The sequence below is a fragment of the Carassius carassius genome, chromosome 11, assembly GCF_963082965.1.
Source record: "Carassius carassius chromosome 11, fCarCar2.1, whole genome shotgun sequence".
NCBI classification, from domain to species: Eukaryota; Metazoa; Chordata; class Actinopteri; order Cypriniformes; family Cyprinidae; genus Carassius; species Carassius carassius.
Genome location: NC_081765.1, coordinates 33,813,776 through 33,836,504, shown reverse-complemented (window position 1 = coordinate 33,836,504; position 22,729 = coordinate 33,813,776). Strand labels below are relative to the sequence as shown.

Here is a 22,729-nt window from a genome sequence, read left to right as displayed (position 1 = left end):
TGCTCTGTAAAGACTCTTTGGATGACTGGGTTACATTTTGTGCCTGAGCTCTAGTGACTACTCCACACCACGCTGTCTCCTGCACCAAATCTGCTAGAACTGGCATATCTGTACCTAGCAAAATAGGGCAAATTAGCTGCAATACCTAGTTCATCAAGTATGGCTGCTTGTTCACCTCTATATAAGCTTCAGCAGTGGGTAAATCTGCCTTGTCCCCATAGTAACAACATACTGAAACTGTCCTCAGACCACAAATCTTTGGCTATATAATGAGCCTGTACTAAGGTCCTTGTACAACCTGTGCCTACCAGGGTTGTTAGTGGTTTTCCATTTAATAAAACTGTAATGGTGGGCTCTCTGGTGGAACAATCGTCAGTTGTAAGGGTGGGTCTTGGTGCACAACACAACCTTGCTGATTTGGGCTTTCTAAGTGTGCAGCGTAGGCTAGTGTGACCTGCTTTACCACAGTTATAACAGATAACATCAGTGTTGGGCTGGGTTGAACGGGTGTCTATTGGTGCTTTAGCTTTAGGTGGTGTGGGCTTAGGGTGGGTGGGATGTAAAATCTGGGCTTGGCTATGAAAGTACGAACCTCCCCCGGACCCCTCAGACTTAACCTCTTGCTGCTTGAAGGCTGCCAGCATATCTGAAGGTCTCAAAAGAATCCCTTACGAGATGCAACATAGGCTTCAACCAGTATAGCTGCCTCTTCTGCTGTAACAGGATCTCTCTCTTTCAGCCAAGTTCTCACCTCTGGATACAGCACGTGCATATACTGCTCCAACACCATGGTCTCCATCAGGTCCCTCTTGCTGCTTTCATTAAACTTCACCCACTTAGAGAACAGATCCTTCAGGCGGACATACAACTCCATCGGTGACTCATAAGCAGGTGTGTTCAGTGTTCGAAATCTCAGTCTGTAGGTTTCTGCGTGGATTCCATATTTCTTGCGAATGTCTTCTTTGACTTTCTCATAGTCAGACGTATAGGCAAGTGACATGGCAACAAATGCACTTCTTGCTTTGCCAGTGAGCAGGGGAACCAGATGAATAGCCCAGTCTTCCTTTGGACACTTGTACACTTCTGTAGTGAATAATAGTAGTAAGAAAATGTTCAATATCATCAGTGTTTTGCAACTTAGGAAATTGAGGCATGTGATCAAAAACTCGAGCCACTGACCGTTCAGAAGAGAGAGCTCCTTGTCGGGCATGCTCCAGATCCATCTGCATCTGAGTGACTTGATGAGTGAGGACCTTATACTGCTGTTCCCGTCTAGCCGACTCTCTCTCTTGCCTCTCATCCCTGTCCTTCTGATATTGCAGGACTGAATGAAGCATTCCTGCCAGGGCCGCAATGGCTGAATCGCCCGTGGGGTTAAGGGTGTCCACAGGCTGTACTGGATCTCCACATGTGTCACCTTGCTCTTCCTCCACATCAGTGACAGCTGCTAGCTGACTTCTCCTCTTCGGCGGCATAGTGGGAACTTCTGTGTCACTTACTAAATCCCACTTCTGACACCAACTGTTAGGATTTGACCATAGCGATAGGAGGCAAAAGTGACACAGAAGCTACTTGGAGTCATGTGAAGGGTGATTTATTGGCACACACACGTAGTAACATACCCCAACACATGGTGGAAAAGTAACAAAACAATCAAATAAAACTGTACAAAATATATACAAAGTAGTTGCAAGCTAGTTCAGCTAAATTGATCGATCGATCGATCGATCGATCGGCACCCCATAAGCCAGAAAACACTATTTACTCTGTATACCAACTACCAACACGAACCCCTAAAACAACCCACCCAGACTGAATGTGTGGGAGCCATTTTATACTCTTAGCTCCACCCCAGGATGGAACCATTCTGAAATTGGTAGGGGGGGGGGGGGTCTCTGAGTATAGAAACATACAAAAATCACTGGTCAACAAAATATACACAGTAATGAAAATAAATACAAACAAACAGTTAGACACACATATCCAACACCCATTAAGACTTTAAACACCAGAAACAATACATTTTTAAACAGGCATGAACTGGTGACCCATATGATGTCACAACAAAATGGCTGCTCAGCATGGAAAGTGTATAAAAGTCCCAGGTTGTATGTTGCACAGGTTTGGTTCTGGAAAATGGAAAATGGTGAGTGTTTGCAATCTTTGTGTGTTTATTGCCCAATAAATGATCGTGGATAAATAACTTGTGTCTGTAGTTATTTCAATGTTTTATGGGAGATGATATGAAATGGTGCTTGGATCCGTATGGTTGAAAAGCAACAGTGATCACAATAGCAAACATACTCAAAACACAGATGCACAATATACTACAACATTACACAGACTCGCGTATACATTTATATGCCGGCTATGAGGCTAGTCACAGTGCCTTAACCTAATCTTACACTGTGACAATTTCCTTCTGACTGATTCACTTTGTATTGGTTTCATCTCAAGTTCATCAACTCAGAGTTTTTTTAAAATTCATTATTTTAAATTATGTCGGACTCAGAGAACACTTAAGAAAAGAGTAGAGGTGTGACCTCGGCATCCTGGCTAAATTCGCCCATTGGCCTCTGACCATCATGGCCTCCTAACAATCCCCATATCCAGCGATTGGCTTCATCACTTTGTCTCCTCTCCACCAATAAGCTGGTGTGTGGTGGGCGTTCTGGAGCAATATGGCGGCAGTCGCATCATCCAGGTGCATGCTGCACACTGGTGGTCCATGAGGAGATACCCCCTGACTATGTAAAGCTATTTGAGTGCCTAGAAAAAGCGCTATATAAATGTAATGAATAAATTATTAAGTCGGGCGTACACAGTGCGATTTTCGCTGTAGTACGAGTTTGCATGCAATTTTTTTCAATCCGGTGGAAATAATGTATGCTCGCGGCTCGTACCATTTGCGAGGAATTACGAGCCGAGCAGAGTGGCTTAACCCAGGCATACACGGTGCGATTTCTGTGCAATTTCAGTAAGGTACCAACAAACACTGTACGAGTAGATTGCATGCGATGTAAAGCCAAAGCTCACGATTATGCGTTCACTGTACGGTTTCAGAATAAACATGCTTTCCCAGGATAAACGCACTGCTTTGGTGATATGCGCAATTCTGTGTGCTGAAATGTCCAAAAAAAGGAGTCTGCGTATCTGGACGTATCTGCTTCAATAGTGCGATATCTCACGAGAGGCGACCAAAATTTCTGACATGTCAGAAATCCATCCGACCAACAGATTGCTGGTCGGGAGAGGTTAATCGCCTCTCGTTTCCCCATGTACACTGCATGACAAACAAAGCACGAAAATCGGCCCAACCGGAAACAGAGTCGTTCGAGTTAGAATTCGGCTCAAATTCGGATGGGGAAAATAAAAAAAAACACCCCACAGTGTATGCCTGGCCTTACGAGCACTTCCCGACCTCCCCATCATTTTTAAACAGGTCTAAAAAGTTTGTGAGCTATCGGTTTGAATTCGTGGAGTGTGCGGTTGAACGAGCTGATTTGTTGATCTATCTGAAGTTGACCAATTACGAACTAGAAAAACCACAGAAAACAAAGACGGCAGCGCCACGGCGAATGTGGACTATTGACCAGGAGAATAAACTAGCTGAACTCTGACAGGAACAGCGAGCGCTGTATGATGTTTCTAGCGACGTGTACCAGGCTTTTTAATTCGCTCTCACACACACACACGCATATGTAGTTGACGGGGACACTACCTCAATCAAGGTTTAAAATTTCAAGTAAACAACGTTTAGTATTTTTTAAAGCCATTTGGTTTACGAGGGCACAGGAATAGTCCTCATAAGCCATGTTTACATTGTAATACATGTCAGATATTTATAAACCATATACAGGAACACACACACACATACACTAGGGTGACCAAACATCCCGGTTTCCTGTTGCTGAAAAAGAACCTGTATGTGTAGGAAACAGTCATGGCTCGTATCAATATTTTATATGCAGTTATGAGAGAGTTATATGACTTTTTCCTCACTACTGAAGACAGACCAACCATCTTACGTCGTCAAGCATGCTCTGGTCTACAACTCATTCAAAGAATGGACAACACTGAAAAATCATTAACTCAAGAAGATCTGATTGCTCAGTACCCTGATGTGTTTAGTGCTCTAGGAAAATTCAAAGAACCATATGACATTAAATTGAAGCCCAACGTGACGCCAGTAATTCACCCGCCGCGCAGAGTGCCTTTGAGTCTTCATACTCATCTTAAAGAAAAGCTTGATGATATGGAAGCAGCTGGCATTATCCGTAAAATGTTGAAACCCACAGACTGGGTCAATAGTCTTGTTGTAGTGGAAAAGAAAGACGGCTCACTTAATTTATGCCTTGACCCTAAAGATCTGAATCGGGCCATTAGAAGAGACCACTTCATGATCCCAACCAGCTCTGATGTGATCAGGCAGATATCAGGGAAAACAGTGTTTACTGTGCTTGATCAGACAAGTTCGTACTGGCAAGTTCCACTCACTGAAGCCAGTGCTGACCTTTGCACATTCAATACTCCCTTTGGGAGATATTCCTTTCAGTGGATGCCATTTGGAATATCAAGTGCAAGCAAAGTTTTTCAGCGGAGAAACCAGATGGTTTTTGGGGACATCCCAGATGTGCATACTATAGCAGTTGATTTGATTGTAGCCTCATTAGATGAGAATCAACATGACAAGACATTACATGAGGTGATGCAGCGAGCTAAATACATGGGCTGTAAGTTCAACAAAGAAAAGATCAAATTCAAGAGGTCTGAACTCGTGTACATGGGTCAAGTGATCAGCAAGGAAGGTCTGAAGCCTGACAAGTCAAAAGTGACAGCCATAACTGACATGCCAGACCCAATGTCAAGAGAGGATCTGCTAAGGATCATGGGCATGATCAATGACTGGTCACAGTTCATACCTAATCTGTCCACAACGACAACGCCATTACGGAGCCTACTCAAAAAAGACACAGCATGGACGTGGGAACCGCAGCATGCCGCAGCTCTTAAGACGTTGAAGACACTTATCAGCAGCAAGCCATTGCTTAAGTTTTTTGATATAACCAAAGACACTGTGATACAATGTGACGCGTCATCGACCGGTTTAGGAGCCTGTTTGCTGCAGGATAATCATCCCATTGCATATGCATCTCGTTCTCTGACCACAGCAGAACAAAATTACTCTCAAATTGAAAAGGAGTTGCTGGCGATCTGTTTCGCAACTGAAAAGTTCATCCAGTATGTGTGTGGCAGACCTGTGACAGCACAGTCCAACCACTGCCCGCTCGAAATTATCACCAAAAAGCCACTGCACAAGGCTTCACCAAAGCTCCAGCAAATGCTGTTATGTCTGTTAAAATTCAACATACATGTGAAGTACCACCCTGGAAAACATATGTACATTGCGGATACTTTGATACTTTAAGTATCAAACCTGCAATGTTCCATCTGACACAGCGTCACGGAAGTACTTCCAATGAGTAGCCAAAGAAATTGAGAAGATACAGCAAGCATCAGCCAGGAATCCGACTCTCCAGGCAGTAAGATCAGTGAGTCAGAAAGGTTGGCCGTCTCACAAGGCAAGCGTAACTCCCCTAGCACAACCGTTTTGGCAAACTGAGAGATGAAGTATATAGCGAGCATGGACTTGTTTTTGTAGGAGACAGATTAGTAATTCCAGAATCTTTGCGACAGGAGATCATTTCTGCCTTACATGACACTCATATAGGCATTGAGAAGTGCAAAAACAGAGCCAGAGCTATCATGTATTGGCCAGGGATGTCTAGGGACATTCAAGATGCAATTGCTCGTTGCAGTGTATGTGCAAAATTTCAAAGAAACAACACCCAGGAGCCAATGTTGCCACATGAAGTGCCAGACCATCCAGGGGCTAAGCTGGGCTCTGACATATTCACTTTTAATGGAACACATCACCTACTCGTCGTTGATTACTTCTCTAAGTACCCTGAAGTGGTGAGTCTGAAAACCAAGACAGCACAAGAAATCATCAACAAGCTAAAGTCCCTTCTTGCCAGGCACGGAGTGCCGGACACGCTGGTGAGTGACAATATGCCGTATGCCAATCATGTTTTTCGTCAGTTTGCCGCAGATTGGAACTTTAACCTGGTGACGTCTAGTCCCACATATCCACAGTCCAATGGACAAAGTGAGAGGTTTGTGCAAACAATAAAACAACTGATGAGAAAAGCAGCAGAGGATGGCAAGGACATTTACAAGTGTCTGCTTGATTTCCGAGACAGCCCTATCAGCGGACTCCAAGTCACTCCAGCACAATTGCTTATGGGTCGCCGTCTCAAGTCTATCTTGCCTGTAACCTCAAATAAACTTATGCCTCAACCTACAGTGCAGGGTAGAGATGAGTTGGTGGCTCGACAACAACAGATGGCACGCTACTACAACCGGGGAAAAAGAGAACTGCCTTCCCTCCAACCAGGTGAAAGCTGCCGTATTAGACAAGGCCGTGTATGGAACCAAGCAGTTGTGGTACAACCTCATACCACCCCTCGATCATACACAGTCATGACAGAAAATTGAGCCACTTACCATCGCAACAGAATTCACTTGTCTGTGGATCCTGACAAATCAGCAGTTCAAGTGACACCGGACATTGCTGACCCAGACTGCACACCTACAGAGCAGAAGGAGACACTAGAGTCCCCTACAAATATTGGGTTCTCCAAGGCATCATCACAGCCGCCAGTGTCAGTTTGTGAGCGCCCAGCTAGGGCAAGAGGTTTGCCAAAGAGATTTGATGACTACATTATGTACAAGTAAAGTTTAAAGTGCTGTAGTGCTGAACTGGAAATAAAGTAATTGAGTGTCAGTTTTTAATTAAACTCCCATGTTAATAGGTTAGAGCTTGCAGACTGCCTGTGTGAGCCGCGCGTCTCAGGCGCGGCTCAAGGCGCGCGGAAAACGCGTGCTTGCTAGAAATAGAACCGACGCCTATTTTTCACGCGACACGCGTGCGTGTTGGAAGCGTTTCCAGGCAAAATATAATAGGAAAATATGTTTATATGTAATTTTGTACACAAATACATATTAATTCATGACATTTTGATGTTTGAAAGTCTATAGGTTGACATAAATTCAGATATAAATGTAATTTAAAAAATAAATAAATAATTATCGATTTTCAAATATTGCACCTGTCAAACATAGTCTATTTTGCCGTCAATACTGTTGACGGTGTTCTTTATCAGTAGGCTTTATATTTATGTTCAACATGAAGTATAGATATTGTTGTCATGAAGACAAGAGCCTGGTCTGTTAGCGGTCTCCCTTCACCTACAGCAGCAGCAGCCTAGTATTTTGACAATCATGTCTTTTCGAACGGAGAGATATATGAATTATCAGACCCCTATCAAATCAATATTCCATCTAGCTAGTAGTAATATATGTTAAAAAAAAGGTTGCATTTCATTAATAATTATAATTACGTTTATACTATGATATCGAACAAGATAGTGAACTGCATTTGAAGCTACTTTATCCAGCTAGATATAGAACACATGTAGATTTACATTATACTCTACATGAGAGCTAGTCCGTCTGCGTTTCACACAAGACATCATCGTTTCACAAAATATACGGATAGATACAGTTAGCTGAATGGATGCATACCTGTTTATTAGAATGCAAGCATCTCTCTGTAGTTTCAGCTTGTCACGAAGCTCTCTCTATCTTGGAAATGCAACTCCAATATTTACCCGTGTCTTGTTTGTTCTCTTGTCCCAAAACCTTCTCAGGTCATTTATTTCACCCGTACGTTTGACTGCGCTTCACAGAACGTGCAGGCAAAGCATAATCATGATCCATAACTAAGTTATTGATTGAGGTATAAATACGAATATAAACAATATAAATATAAATATAATAGTCTCGATCAAGGCTAGCTACTACTTTTTCTTCTTCGTCTCGTCTTTGCTTCTGTTCACCTTTGTATTTGGCAGTTCCGCAGGAAGTTAGATAAACTAGAGGGGTCAACGTTTATATGACGCCATAGATGGGCGACAAAACGGAAATAAAGAAACGTGCCGTGTCTTCTAATTAAACTATAATTTCCTCTGGATTTTAAAGTTCGTGGAAACTTTCGGGATAATGTAAGTACACAACTAAAAAATATATATAACATAGATATAGTGATATCTGCTATTTTTAAAGCAGAAAAATTACATATTGCGCCTTTAATATCCAATGGAAGTTTCGATTTTTGTGATTTTTTAAAAAAAAATTTTAATAAAAGATCCAAAGGATTTACAATGCAGATTCATTTTCACAGCTTCCTTTGATCATATTTACCAAGGGTGCTGATATTTTTGGCCATGACTGTATATATATAGAGCTGGATAGATTACTTACAAATTTTTATCTGTTACTGATTCCAAATTACATGACAAAAAATGTAGTAAGTAACGTAATCAATTACATTACAATATCATTAAACTACTGTTAGATTACCTTTAGATATCTTTCGACCACATTTGTTTATCACATTGATTTAAATAGAATGATCTTGTACCATATTGATATAAAAATACAAAGAGTAAGAAAATATATTCCATTTGTTGGAATGAACAACAGAAAGTGCATTGAACATTATATTACATCAAGGTTTCCTCGTAAAGGAACTGAAGGGGTTTGTGAGTCTAATGAAAAGCTAATAATTAATTAAATCCTAAAAATGTACAATTAAAGTAAATATCTTTAAAATAACATCATTCAAAATAAGACAATTACTAAAAAAAAGTTATGTTTTATTTGTTTACCTGCATGTCATAACTATTAACCAACAGAGAACTGTGAATATGCAAATGTGATGCTTAATTATTGAAATATTTATTTTTAAATCTCAGGGGTACTTGATGTCAGAATATTGGGTGAAAGAGGTTCAGAGGACAAAAAAAGATTGGGAATGTCTGCATTACAAGTAAATAATGTGCATTTTAATGTGTTTAAAACACAAAAGCCTTCCAAGACATAGCAATACATGGTTTAAATAACTTTCTGAGTGATAATTCAAATAAAAATGAATGTTCATCAGTAGTTGATGCAGTGTTGAAATGTAGAGAAAACGCTTTTAAATTGAAAAGGTTTTTGTAAATCCAGTGCTCAAATGCTGTAGCCACCTGATCTTTGTGTGAATGTCCAGAAAACTGGACTTTCTGAGTGTATATAAGCAGTAGGATATTTTTGAAGGGAATATTTAAAAGATGAAAAAGAGGAATTAGGAAGAATCAATAATTGATTCATAATTTATTGCTATTGTGCAAATAATATGTAATCATTTAATCAATAAGGAAAGTAACTTTAGTCTGGTTGTGGGTATTTTTATATACAGAATATTCTTTAATATAAAGAAATAGAAATGAGATTTTTTTTTTTAATTAACTTTGCCTTGATTACATTTGATATGGTAATGTTCTGCTTTTGTGTTTTTTCAATGACTGAGAACATCATAATTTACACAAATACTGAAAATAATGACACAAAATAACTAAGGCTGCTGATTTATTAAAAAGATGACTCATTGAGACACATGAAGGCTTTTATTTTGTTTAATTTTTGTATAAAATACAGTCACTGGATTCAAGGACTGAACACACGTTCAACTTCTCTGACATCAAATCATCAGTTTTGGGCAGTTTTTCAGCTTCACAATCCAGAACTGAGTGAATATCAGGATTGAACAGATCCAGAGTCACTGGGGAATATTACAGGGTCACATGACACTCACCAGCCAATAGGATTGCAGGAGTGTGGCTCCATCAGAAATCAGAGGAAGAGTCTCAAAGTGTCAACAAGATATACTAGTCTGGGGGTAAAAAGGTGAAGAAAGGTGAGAAAGAGAGGTGAAAGAGAGACATCTATATCATATTTAAAAGAGTATCAGCGTAACTAGGGTTGGTAGTAGAAACAAAAGAGGGACAATTATGTTGACAAGGTTAAAGCTGGAGCACTGTGCACTTAATAAAACATTAAAAATGACAGAGAAACACCAAACAGATTTGTGTGAGGGCACTGGTGGATCTAGGGGCGGAGCCAGAGGGAAACTGACCCTAGCTGAAATCTGATTGGCTCCTGAAGTGCTCCTGTCCTGACACTCAAGCACTCGTGTGGGTAAGTCGATTGAAACTCTATCCGTGTAAACATTTCTTTTTACTGCAGCTTAATGCAAAGCATTACTTGTAAATTTGAAGGTTCATGTCTAAAGCACTGATTTAGAATTTTCATTTTGGCCTCTCCTGAAGTGAGTCGCATCACTGACATCAGCAGACGCTAGAAAATACAGTTGTTGATCATTTTCAACCTTACAGGTGTAATAGCGTAACAAAGGGTGTCTAAAACGAATGTGCACAGTTCAATTAATGATAAAATGTGTGAACTTTAATTTAATGCTGTTGAACCTACTTTACTAAGCAAATTTTCTGCTAAAATAAGAACGTTATTACACTTATCTTTCATCTAGATGCGTGTGGAGATTGTGTGTTTTTAAGGCAACATCACGTTCCAGGTGTGTTTTCTTTCAGAATCATCATTGACATGTAGAGAAACTGTACCATTTAGTTGAACTGATTTCTCAAGATCTTACTCAAGACATTATTCTGAAAGTGTAAAATCTGTCAAAAGATGGAGATGTGACAAACTCTTCTTCAGCTGTACTGTCTCACTCCCCGTCTGCTTTTGGCATGAAGGGATGGGAGTTTACAGGAGACCGCATCAGTTTATACACTTCAGTCCTTCAGACAAAAGAACAGAGATGCTGATCGGACATCTAATAATAAGAGTCAAACAAGAAATCAGTTAAATAGGGAATTAAATCATGCAGTATTTTATTTTTCTTATTGTAGTGGAAAGGAACTGATTGGGGAATGAAAAGTGGGTGTTATATATTTGAATGGTGCCAGTCTCCATGTCTGAATGTGTTCACTTCACTACTGTGTATTAGACAGACGAACAAACAAAAACAATACGCTACATTAGTGTATCTGAATTCACAGTATTCATAAGTATTCACAGCTTTCTACACTGTAAAAAATCCAACTCACAAAAAGTTAGACTAATGATTATATTTTAGTTAACTGGACAATTAAATGCAAAAATGTTGGCATAACTAGTGAAAAGACGTTGGTTCAACAATCGTTGGACCAACCTAGAATTGATTGTAAATTCAATTTGTAAATTCAAGTTAACAAGCATACAAGTTGGGTTGGAGGTTGGAGCATGAGCACTGTAACGACCATGAAATTGGCGCATGTGAAATGCAGCGCGCCAACACGGAACAGACAAAGGAGCCTCACCCTAACTGTAGTGGATACGGTGAATAAGCTAAAGCCCCAAAAAGTCAGCGTACTCCTTTAACTTGCACTTATATTGCTCGCTTTGTAACATGTTTTGTGTTAACAATTTAAAATGTTAAACATAGAACATATAAAGTATTAAATTGTTAACACAAAACATATGCCTGTGTCTAGGAAAAATAACAGTTCTCTAGGCAACTTAACAGCATGTCTTGAGGATGTGAAAAAGATTGGCTTGCCAATAATTTTCTTTTTCTGAACTCAGACAAAACAGAAGTCATTGTTTTTAACTCCTCAGAATCCAGGCTAAGTAATCACCCTGACCTTGAATCTCTAAATCAGTTCATCCCTCCCCAAGTAAGGAATCAAGGTGTGATGGTAGATAGGTGCCTCAAATTTGACAAGCAGATAAGCACAGTCATTGGGTCCAGCTTCTTCTCTCTTCGCTCTTTAACAAAAATCAAATCTTTTCTCCCTAAGCGCTCCATGGAGACTGCTATCCATGCTCTTATTACCTCTCGCCTGGACTATAGCAATTTCCTATACTTTGGTATATCTAAGTCCCAAACGTCACGCCTACAGGTCGTTCAAAACGCAGCGGCGAGATTTCTGAAGGGAAAGAGGAAATTTGATCATGCCACCCCCCTCCTAAGATCCCTTCACTGGCTTCCGATTAATTTTAGAATTGATTTCAAAATTTTACTACTGGTTTTAAAATCATTAAATGATTTAGCACCTTCTTATTTGTCCGATCTACTTCATCCCTACCTTCCCACTAGAGGCCTTAGATCCAAAGATAAGCTCCTCCTTCAGATTCCCACAACCCGGCTAAAATCGAGCAGAGGTGGGTAGAGTACCCAAAAACTATACTCAAGTAAAAGTAAAAGTACTTCTAGAAATATTTACTCAAGTAAAAGTTCTAGTCTTGAATAGTTACTTGAGTAAGAGTAAAAGAGTATCGGATAAAAAATCTACTCAAGTAGTTAGTTACTAGTTACTTTGGGTCATATATACTGAGCCTATTTTTATTTAGATATATAGATAAAATGTAGGTAATGTATGTGTGCTTGTATAAATGTATATATTTCATCAGCCTTTACTCCAATTTATGTAATTTATTATAAAACCCTGTCTGTTTACTTAAGTAACAGATATAGGTGTCATGCCATAACATATTTTTAATACGACTGACTTTATATTAAATGTGAATTTAACATTGAAAGTTAATGTGATATAAATATTGCTACTAATCTTTCATTGTTCAGAAAGAGAGCAAATAACATTTACATTATTAAAGATAATTTTCACTGACAGTCTAGATTTCAATCACTCTCAGAAACTCCCATTAAAATCACTGAAACTGTTAACACTGTGAAATCAATATCTTAATTAAAGATTCGTACACACATCTGCACTTTGTTGTTCCTGCGAGAGAATTCGCCAGAAAGAGGTATTCAGTCAGTGAGCGAGTGAAGGAAGCACCGGCATTTTAGCGATGACTCATCTGATTGGCCAATGCTTTAATAAGCTCAAAAGAATCATGTGTGATTTGTTATAATGCGCAGCGCTGTATAAACGCATCTATCTTTGGCTAAGCGCCAGCAAGCAATCACAGATCTGAATTTAGCAGCTGATAATATGACTCGCTGAACGTACTTGCACCAGTGTGATTGTATTAAAATTAATAAAATCTTAATCGGCTGTTTTTTGTCTTTTGGAAGCTGCATTTAACTTGACTCCCCTCTGTTATAAGCCACACACGTACAACAAACTAATGTCACAGTGGTATCGTGTACTGTAATCGAATGTAGCCCAAGTTATTACCTGTTAAACAGTAGACGGCACACGCGGTGTTCATCTAATAAGGATCTCCATCGCTAGCAAATAATAACCTTTGCAGATTTCAATTCAGTGCAGTTCCAGTCACGTTTTCAACGCTTTTTCTGTTCTTAAACGTTACAACTCTGAGTGAAGCGCTTCAGACGCTCAGCGCGTGCGGCAGGGAACTGAACGACTCATTCAAACTGATTCATGAACCAATTCACTCTTTTGCCAATTGGTTTGATCAAGCCTTTGAACAGAATTGACTCAAAAGAATGAATCATTCACTAATGGGCATCGCTCATTGCCCAGAGAAAAGTAGACGGCGCGTTTGGAATAAACTGAAGCATTTATAACATTTATTGCATTAAGATAAAGTAACGAGAGGAGCGTCGCCCACAGTAACGAAGTAAAAGTACAGATTTTTCCCCAAAACTTTACTCAAGTAAGAGTATAAAGTACCCATCTTTAAATATACTCCGAAAAGTATTAGTTACCCCAAAAAATTACTCAAGTAAATGTAACGAAGTAAATGTAACTCGTTACTACCCACCTCTGCACTGCACTGAGAGAGGAAGAGGAGCAGATGATGAAGGAGAAGCTGGAGGAGATGAACACACACATCTCAGCTCTTTCACACACAATCAAAGACTCGGAGGAGATGATGAAAGCCAGTGACGTCTGCTTTCTGAAGGTCTGATTTCAGATCATCCATTGATTGATTGATTGATGATTGATTGAGTTCTTGATGATCAATGGTGTGTTTGTTCTGCAGGAGTTTCCAGTCACGATGGAAAGGTGAGTGATCTGCTGGTGTCTCTGCTCTCTCTGCTTCTGATCCAAAGCCACTGCAGTTCTGATCCTGAATGTTTTTCCAGAGTCCAGATCTCATCACAGCCGGATCCACAGACGCCTTCTGGAGCTTTGATTCATGTGCCGCGTTACTTGGGCAACCTGCCCTTCAGAGTCTGGAAGAAGATGCAGGACATCGTCCAAAACAGTGAGTCTGGAGAAGATCTGTGCTGTTACACACACACTGGGAATGACACATGAGGGAATATTGACAGATTTCAGCATTATGTGAATAACTAGATGAGCTGCTACACCAAAATGAGCCGAAAACAAGAGAAGAACAACTTTGGTCCACATGATATTTAGTTACAGTGATACAGCAGATCTCAGTTCAGTTTGATTGATCGGCAAATCTAAAATATTTACTGTAACAAACAATGACAGTGATCAGAGGAGCATGTCTGATGTGTTTGATCAATTGCACTAGTGTCATAATCAGTGTTCATTTTGTCAATGAAGATGAGATTAGCTAAAACTAATATATGATCAGGCGCGGCTCGTCTATATTCATCAACAAGTTTCTGTGCGTCTGGAGATCATCGTCGTTGCGGATCATTTCATAAAGCTAAAAGCTATAAAAACCAGCATTAAAAACTTTTTAAAATAAGTTGAGCTCAAAAAACTGTTTGAAATAACTTGGTCCGATGTGGATTATAATGACCATACAGAAATATTTATATCCGGTGCAAAAGACTAAGCACGCTAGGTGTTAATGTTACCACAGTAAACATGGTAAATGTGAATACTCAAAAAAAAATCAGACGTCAGCTTCTTATTCTCCTTCACAATCATGTATTTTATTTTGTAACATTTTATCTGTCATAAGTCTCGTCACGAGAGTTTAGCTCCGCATTGCCTATGCCATAAAAATATAACTATGTTTATTTTCGGGAGCTTTTATAAAAATATAGAAATTCTAATTATTTTTAAATGTGATGTATATAGGCTATTGTGACTTCAAATAAACAGAAACAGACTAGACTGAATAAGCAGGCTATGTTCATACCTCTATATCTCTGTGTCCAATTTTCAATCCTGATAAATTAATTCATTATGATCAATGTAAGTAGTAGTAATTATGATGCTGCTTATGTCATGATGATTTATGACTTTGACCTTTGACCTTTTGACAGGTTGAACTTCCGGTGACCTTATGATGGATGGGTTGAACTTCCGGAATGAGTTCATGGGCTAACCTATGACCGTTTCCCACGCATCTATCATGTGGTTTTGACAGAAAGTTTTACCCTATTGACCTAGTTAGTACTAAATTATAGTTTTTGACGGCTAGTTTAAACGGTAAAGGAAACACTCCCCACGCATCGATCATGTGGTTTTGACAGAAAGTTTTACCCTATTGACCTAGTTAGTACTAAATTATAGTTTTTGACGGCTAGTTTAAACGGTAAAGGAAACACTCCCCACGCATCGATCAAGTGGTTTTGACAGAAAGTTTTACCCTATTGACCTAGTTAGTTCTAAATCATGGTTTTAGGAAACCCTCCCGATGCATCGATCATGTGGTTTTGACAGAAGCTGTTTGAAGTTTGTGTCAGTTAGCTTGTTTGAACTTTATCCCAGTTATACGGTTATGTGTGTGTGTGTGTGTGTGTGTGTGATTATATGGCTTCTCCACCCTCCCATTACATTCCTGAGCAGTGTATAAATGGGATCGGTGTGTTCTACGTTTATATATAAAACGTCCTATAATTTATATAATATTTATATAATTTATATAATATAATTAATTATCATGCTAAGGTTGAAAAACATTTCAGTTATTTCACATTCATATATAAAAACATTATATCATTTATATAATATAGTAATTATCATGCTAAATTTGAAAACATTTTAGTTATTTTACATTTATATATATATATATATATATATATATATAAAACATTATATAATTTATATATAAAACATTATAGAATTTACTAAAACAATTAAAGGTTTAAAACACACTTTAGTTATTTCATATATGTGACATTCAGTTATCTCACATTTATATATAAAACATTCTATAATTTATATAATATAATCTATATAATATAATAATTATCATGCTAAAGTTGAAAAACATTTTATTTATTTCATATATGTGACATTCAGTTATTACACATTTATATATATATATATATATATATATATATATATATATATATATATATATATATATATATATATATATATATATATAACATAATTTGTATGATATAATTAATTATCATGCTAAGGTTGAAAAACATTTCAGTTATTTCACATTTATATATAAAACAGTCTATAATTTATATAATATAATAATCATCATGCTAAAGTTGAAAACATTTTAGTTATTTCACATTTATATATAAAACATTCTATAATTTATATAATATTTATATAATTTATATAATATAATTAATTATCATGCTAAAGTTGAAAAACATGCCGTTCTTTATATTCTATCTTTTATATAATATACATAATCTAAAAGCAATTTAACTAAGGTTGAAAAACATTGTGTTCTTTTAAAAAGGTTATAAATGAAACGTTTCTAAAAAATATACCGAAACCGACTGTTTCAAATAAAACAAGATCCATTTTTTTAGGGGGCAGAAGAAGCTGTTTTCACATCAGCTTTGATCCTGACCCTCTGTGTCCCACTGTCTATGTCTGCACGCTACAGTGCACACTCGTCCGAATTTACTACAAAATCACAATATCTTCAAAGCCATTGCTAATTAAAACTAACGTATCTCACGCAGGAGTACCGTGTTTTGACAGTTTTCTGACGGTTCACCTATGAATTACGGTTGGTGCGCGGCTAGCATCTCTTGTACCCCTCTCTCTCTCCCTCTCATACATTCATTCGTCTCCAAGTCTTATTTTCTTCTTTTAATGAATATAAACACATTATACATTCGCAAACAATATAAAACAAAACATTTACATTCGTTTTAGTCATCACTAAAAATATACATTTTACCAGGATCGGGGAAAAAATATATAATTGAACACAATGAAGAATATGGTCTATTGAGGAACCCGGATGTGTCGTTGACACAATTCAGTTAAATTCATTTCACATTAATCGTTGCAAAACATTTTCTATATTATATTTAAAACCTTTTATATCCATCTTTATATCATATCTTTTTCAAAAAGCTGTTTAATTATTTATTTTAACCGTACACCTACAGTACCACCACACACTAAAATGCTGCATGCACGTGCATTTTTTTTAATTAAATTTCGTTTTTAAGCGATCTGAATTATGACTACCCTATACATTTAATCATAAACCACACGTACCCTGTTATATCACTATAATATCCATTCCACTATATATATGTATTCTGATAAACCAAATAAACAAGCGGACATACGCATGAACATATCAAGTTAAAAAGAGACTTATCTCTATTTTAAAAAATATGAAAAAATAAATAAATACAATTATATATAACAACGTGTTACTAAACCAGAACACACGTTTTAAACAAGTATTCATCATGTTTATAAAACACATCGCAGTAACAGACATGTTACTAAACCAAACCAAATCATTTATCATACATTTTTAATCATGTATTCAACATATACTTATAACACCAATGTCTGGGGGAGGCCAAAATACCTCCAGTCACCCCAAAACCCACTCAGACTCCAGGGGTTAAAGAATATGGAAATAAATAATTATATAATGACATCATCATCCTAAAGCAATTCATTAAACAAAAAAAAGTATAACTTAAAAAAAAGATCACTTATTTTAAATGTGATAGCATAGTATATAAAATAAACATTTCTGATGATACATATAAAAAAAATATCCCTTACATTTTTTTAGACCGGGGAGAGATGTCCAAACATGAATGAAATATCCCAAAATAAAATAATACGACTTAAAAAAATAAAAGTAAAATGTTTAAATCATAAACAGAATCTCACAGGTCCAAGTTGGGGTATTCTCCTGTATGTGAGACCTGAGGGGGGTGCTTCACACACCCCGCGCGCGGCGAGGGTGGAGTTCCAGACCGCATGATCTAAGCCAGAGGGGTACATTATTTCAAAGTTAACATTAATGTAATGTTTGAATAATCAGTACCCTCACTACATCTGATGTAATTCATTACATCTGTTTAAATGTTTCTTAATTCAACAAAATGATGATATATATTACCTAAAATATTTAGATTTTTATATAATATTATATAATAATTATTTATATCATATCATATATATATAATTATATTATATTAGATGCGTTATGCATTAATCACTTTAGATTCTTTAAAGTTCTTATTTTTTGCATGATCTTCAAAGTTTTTAATACCATCTTTCTGTCTCCCTCTCCCTCTCTCACACGGACACACTGACACACACACACACACACACACACACACACACACACACACACACACACACACACACACACACACACACACACACACACACACACAGACAATGAAACATGATGCCAAAGTCTTTCTGTATGTTTTAAAAATGAAGCTAAAAATATTGATTTTGCTTTAAATGTATGCTAAATTTGTTTGTCGCAGCATAGACTGTGAAGTTTAGATGAAGTTGATTGATCTTTTAGAAGAATTCTTTCAGAGAAAGACCCTCGATCGTATTCACCCATTAAAGATGGTTCAGGAGAGATGGGTTTCTGGACCCACGCATCCTAGAGATGTAATTTATGTGCGTTGCTACGGTCGTAAACCTTTCACATATCTACGGTACTTTCAGACACAGAGCAGGAAAGACATTTGCAGGGCCTCTGTTTAACCGTTCCAAAATACCTCCATTTAAAAGCAAAATTAAAATATAAAAATGACCGCCTGTACAGCTGTAGTTCTATTTTATATTAAAAGTATCCTTACTATCCATATTATATTCTTTATTTAAAACGATATATTTAACCGACAGTATCCCCCCAACGTGTTTTCCATCAGTTGTTTGGCCTTCGGGCTTTTTACGTAGTGCTTTTCAGTTACTGTAAGATCGCTTTACACTAGTGTAATGAAAGTTAACTTTTCTTAAAGTTTATAGTTGTATTTTACTGTATCCGCATCCTTCTATCCTGTAGATTGTATGCGTACTGTAAAATAACAAATATACATTTTGCTTAAAGTCAGTAAAATAATTACACCTACAATTTGAAACGTGTTTAAACACATTGTGTGTCACTAAAGCAAGGCACGCCGTCTATCGTCTTATTTTTTTAAATAACCTGATGACCAGCATTGTTTCTTCATATAATTTATGCCCCCGAGTGCTTTTCTCACACGAGTAGAAAACTCTTTCTCTTTGGATGTGTTTGGCAGAAACATAATTTCTACATCAGAAAATTTTTTAAATGTACGACTGAACTTTTCTCATTCGACAGAAATACTATTTTCAAATTATTTACCCGGCCTATGACACTAGGTGTAAATGTTCTTACCTAGAACAGAAAACATACGCTTTGATTATTTTGTAGGCATCGTGTAATGTTAAATGGTTTACTAAAAAAATTAAAGCACCGGCAGCTGTGATTTTCAAAATGAAAGACATGTACGAGCTAAGGATGTGTCAACTATTATCGTCATTTCCTTTTGACCCGGATAATACGGTAATTAATTTTCTATGCGAGTGACACAATATACAGTTCTCATACTATTGGTGTAAATAGCCGTGCTAAAACATTTATGACTATTTTTGCAGGCCAGCAGATCATGTCAAGGGTGTTTCACATCTAAGAATCACAATGTTTTGTAAATGACATTTTTCTTACACCTCGAGATTTAACCGTATCAAGATTTTGGGCGACCGTTCGCAATTTCATCATTTCGTCATCGTGATAGGAATAAATGAAAATTAAGAAATTAAGTTACAGTTTTTCTCTTCAAGATATTTCTTTTAGCGCAACTTCGTGTCTGTCCAAAAAGTGTGATCGCATGAAGCATCGACGCAAAAATGAAGTCTAGCTGTTTTACACTTAAAACTATTACAACATCAAACGTTACACTCGTTTAAGTTTCCACACTCTTGTTGAGACTAGATTACTACTTGTTTTTTTATCCATAACCTTTCGTGTATTCGAGCGGCCAAATCACTAAGAAAGACAGTATAGCAAGAAAACTAACGTTTACAACGCATATAGAATTTATTTATTTTTTTTTGATTTGTAAATGATATTTTTATTACTCCGTTAGATTTAGTCATCGTGTTCGGATAGCCGATGACACAATTCACATTCTGTTTTAAGACTCCTGTAAGTTCATGCTAACTCTCGCGTGGGAAAGAGAGCGGGGTGAGCGCATTCTATTCATTTAAGAACAATTATTAAACATTTGCCCAAACTTTTTTATTATTTTGACAAAACACAACACGACGACATTAAAGATTGTTATCAGTTCCTACGGCCATCTTCTTTGATTCAAATAAAGCAACATCTCTGGTGTACGTGTGTATGTGCTAAACATCTTTGCTTTTCCACTTCTGACAGATTTGTTAGATGGGCTACCGTTGTAATACAAACACATTTGAGAACTACGATGTTCTCACTTTTGTAACGGTTATAGAAAAATGCCATACACACTTTTGCATTTCATAATTCAGTGATTTTAGCTGTAATGAGCACATGAGACAAAAATTGTCAATGTGTGACTCGTAAACATGAATAATTTTATTTATTTATTTATTTTTACCAGAGATAGTCGACCGATCTGTTGACACGTTGTTTTGCAGTTTTCTGATGAAGAGTTTTCTCTGACCGCGGTCAAACATACACTGCCTGTTCATAGGAATTTTACAGCATAAAAATATCACCCCTACATCTAGAGCTCTTGTTCATATAGCCGATGACGACGTTCACATTTTACTCGTCGTACTCGTTTCAACATTTCCGCTTGACATTAAAGAGTAGGCCTATGCCCCTTCGGTCGTAAGCATTATCATCTACCGCGTGCTGAGATTTTTCTGCTTTGTCCACTTTTGACGGATTTGCTAGAGGGACTATGTCACCTCGTTGTAACGTGATTACGTTTAAGATCCATAAGATTGCACTACATTCACCTGAAAAGGTTATAGACTTACTCTTTTATACAGGAAACGCGTATCAGAATAACAAATACCTAATAGTGAAATCCAGTATTCTAAACTATTGTGAAAGTTTTAATGCAACTCTGTAAATAGCTTTTTTTTTCTACTACTGTATACATTATTGTTTGGTTGTCTTTGTACGGTATTTCAATCAATAAACCACTGTTGATAAGTCGTTCATTTAAGTGAGAGACGGGATGATTTTGACTGTTTCAGTCATTCATCGTGTTTAAGGTCTGATCCGGAAACTGCGCTACGACTGGAACTGCGCTCTGTCACGTCTAAATAACCCGTTGTTCTTTAAGAAAACACGAGGCGAGCAGTTTCTGACATCTATTAATTCACTTAATTTTTTCACAACCGCAAATGTTTTGTTTAGCATACATATTAGTTTTAGTCAGTTACATAGGCGTCACGCATGAAGTTTATAGTTATTTTAAATAATTATGATAGAGTTACAGGTTTAAGTTAGTGTGGCGCCTGTAAGCGGTGAAAACTTCAAGCATCGTCGACGACGGTGTTACTCAAACAGCCCATAGCGTTATCTTTTAACAAACTATTGTATTGCGCGTTACTAAGACAAAATCTGTAACAGCGTTCATTAATATGTTGAAATGAAAATAAACATACAAAACTTTATAATGACCGCGAGTTTAGTATAGCCTAACACCGCATAGACAAATGTTTGTTCTAACTCTTTCGCCCTAAAATTGCGAGATTTCTTGACTTTGCCGTGTTTAACGGACTCTAGATCTCATCGCGCCGTAGCGAACTGTAAACCACACACTTTCTCATCGCATTACGCTAAGAAAACATCACATGGTTAAAGCCTTTACACCATAAACTGTCTAAAGTTGTTAATGTACAAGCACAGTAAACTATTTCTACAAAAAATATCATCGCACTACAGTTTTTTTTTTTTTTTTTTGCGTATGATACATCGTTCAACAATACTTTTGCACACTCATTCGACTGTATTTATTACCACCGTTCTCACGTTCCTGCTGTTCATAATGTATATATAATCCTTCATTGCATTCATATTTATATTCTGGATATACTCCGATCGATATTGTACGTATATAGCAACTACACTGTACTTTCTGTATGTCATAGCTTTACTTACTCTGCACTTTTATGAATATAAAACACTATATTCTCGCGCTTCTGGTTCGATGCTAACTGCATTTCATTAGCTCTGTACTTGTAATCTGCATAATGACAATAAAGTCGAATCTAATCTAAACAAGTACAATCGTACGCTTCCAGGACTTTGCTCATTCTTTCTGTTTAAATTTGTTTAAACGGACTTTCACATTCTTATTTTCACCAACTAAGTGTAATTTCCTAGGCCTCGCGGATTGTTTTTCTAGTTTTGCCGTCAACCCCTTTGTTCATACGCCGCGATATCTCTGTGAATCTGCTTGATTTCATAAAATATTTTATCTCTTACGTTATATCATTATACTATCCTAGTTTATATCAGATACAAGTTTGTTTCTTCATATTTCTCGCGAGTCAAACCCTAACCAAGCCCCCTTCACCCTACTCCGCTTTTGTGTGCAACACCCCCATTTCAACAACCAACCAAGCAACATTTGATACGTAGAAACAAGACCGCTCATTTTTATTTTTTGTTCGAATGTACAGAAGATCCG

The 22,729-nt window shown here is 37.2% G+C and overlaps 1 protein-coding gene across 1 annotated transcript in view; it reads left to right on the top strand.

The window, feature by feature from the left end:
• LOC132153232 (E3 ubiquitin-protein ligase TRIM39-like) overlaps positions 1 to 22,729 on the top strand; it is a 70,874-nt gene that overhangs the window by 27,994 nt on the left and 20,151 nt on the right. Inside the window, exons 4-5 of the mRNA XM_059562594.1 lie at positions 13,921 to 13,943; positions 14,024 to 14,145. Coding sequence (XP_059418577.1) covers positions 13,921 to 13,943; positions 14,024 to 14,145 — 145 coding nt within the window. The remainder of the gene's footprint in view (positions 1 to 13,920; positions 13,944 to 14,023; positions 14,146 to 22,729) is intronic.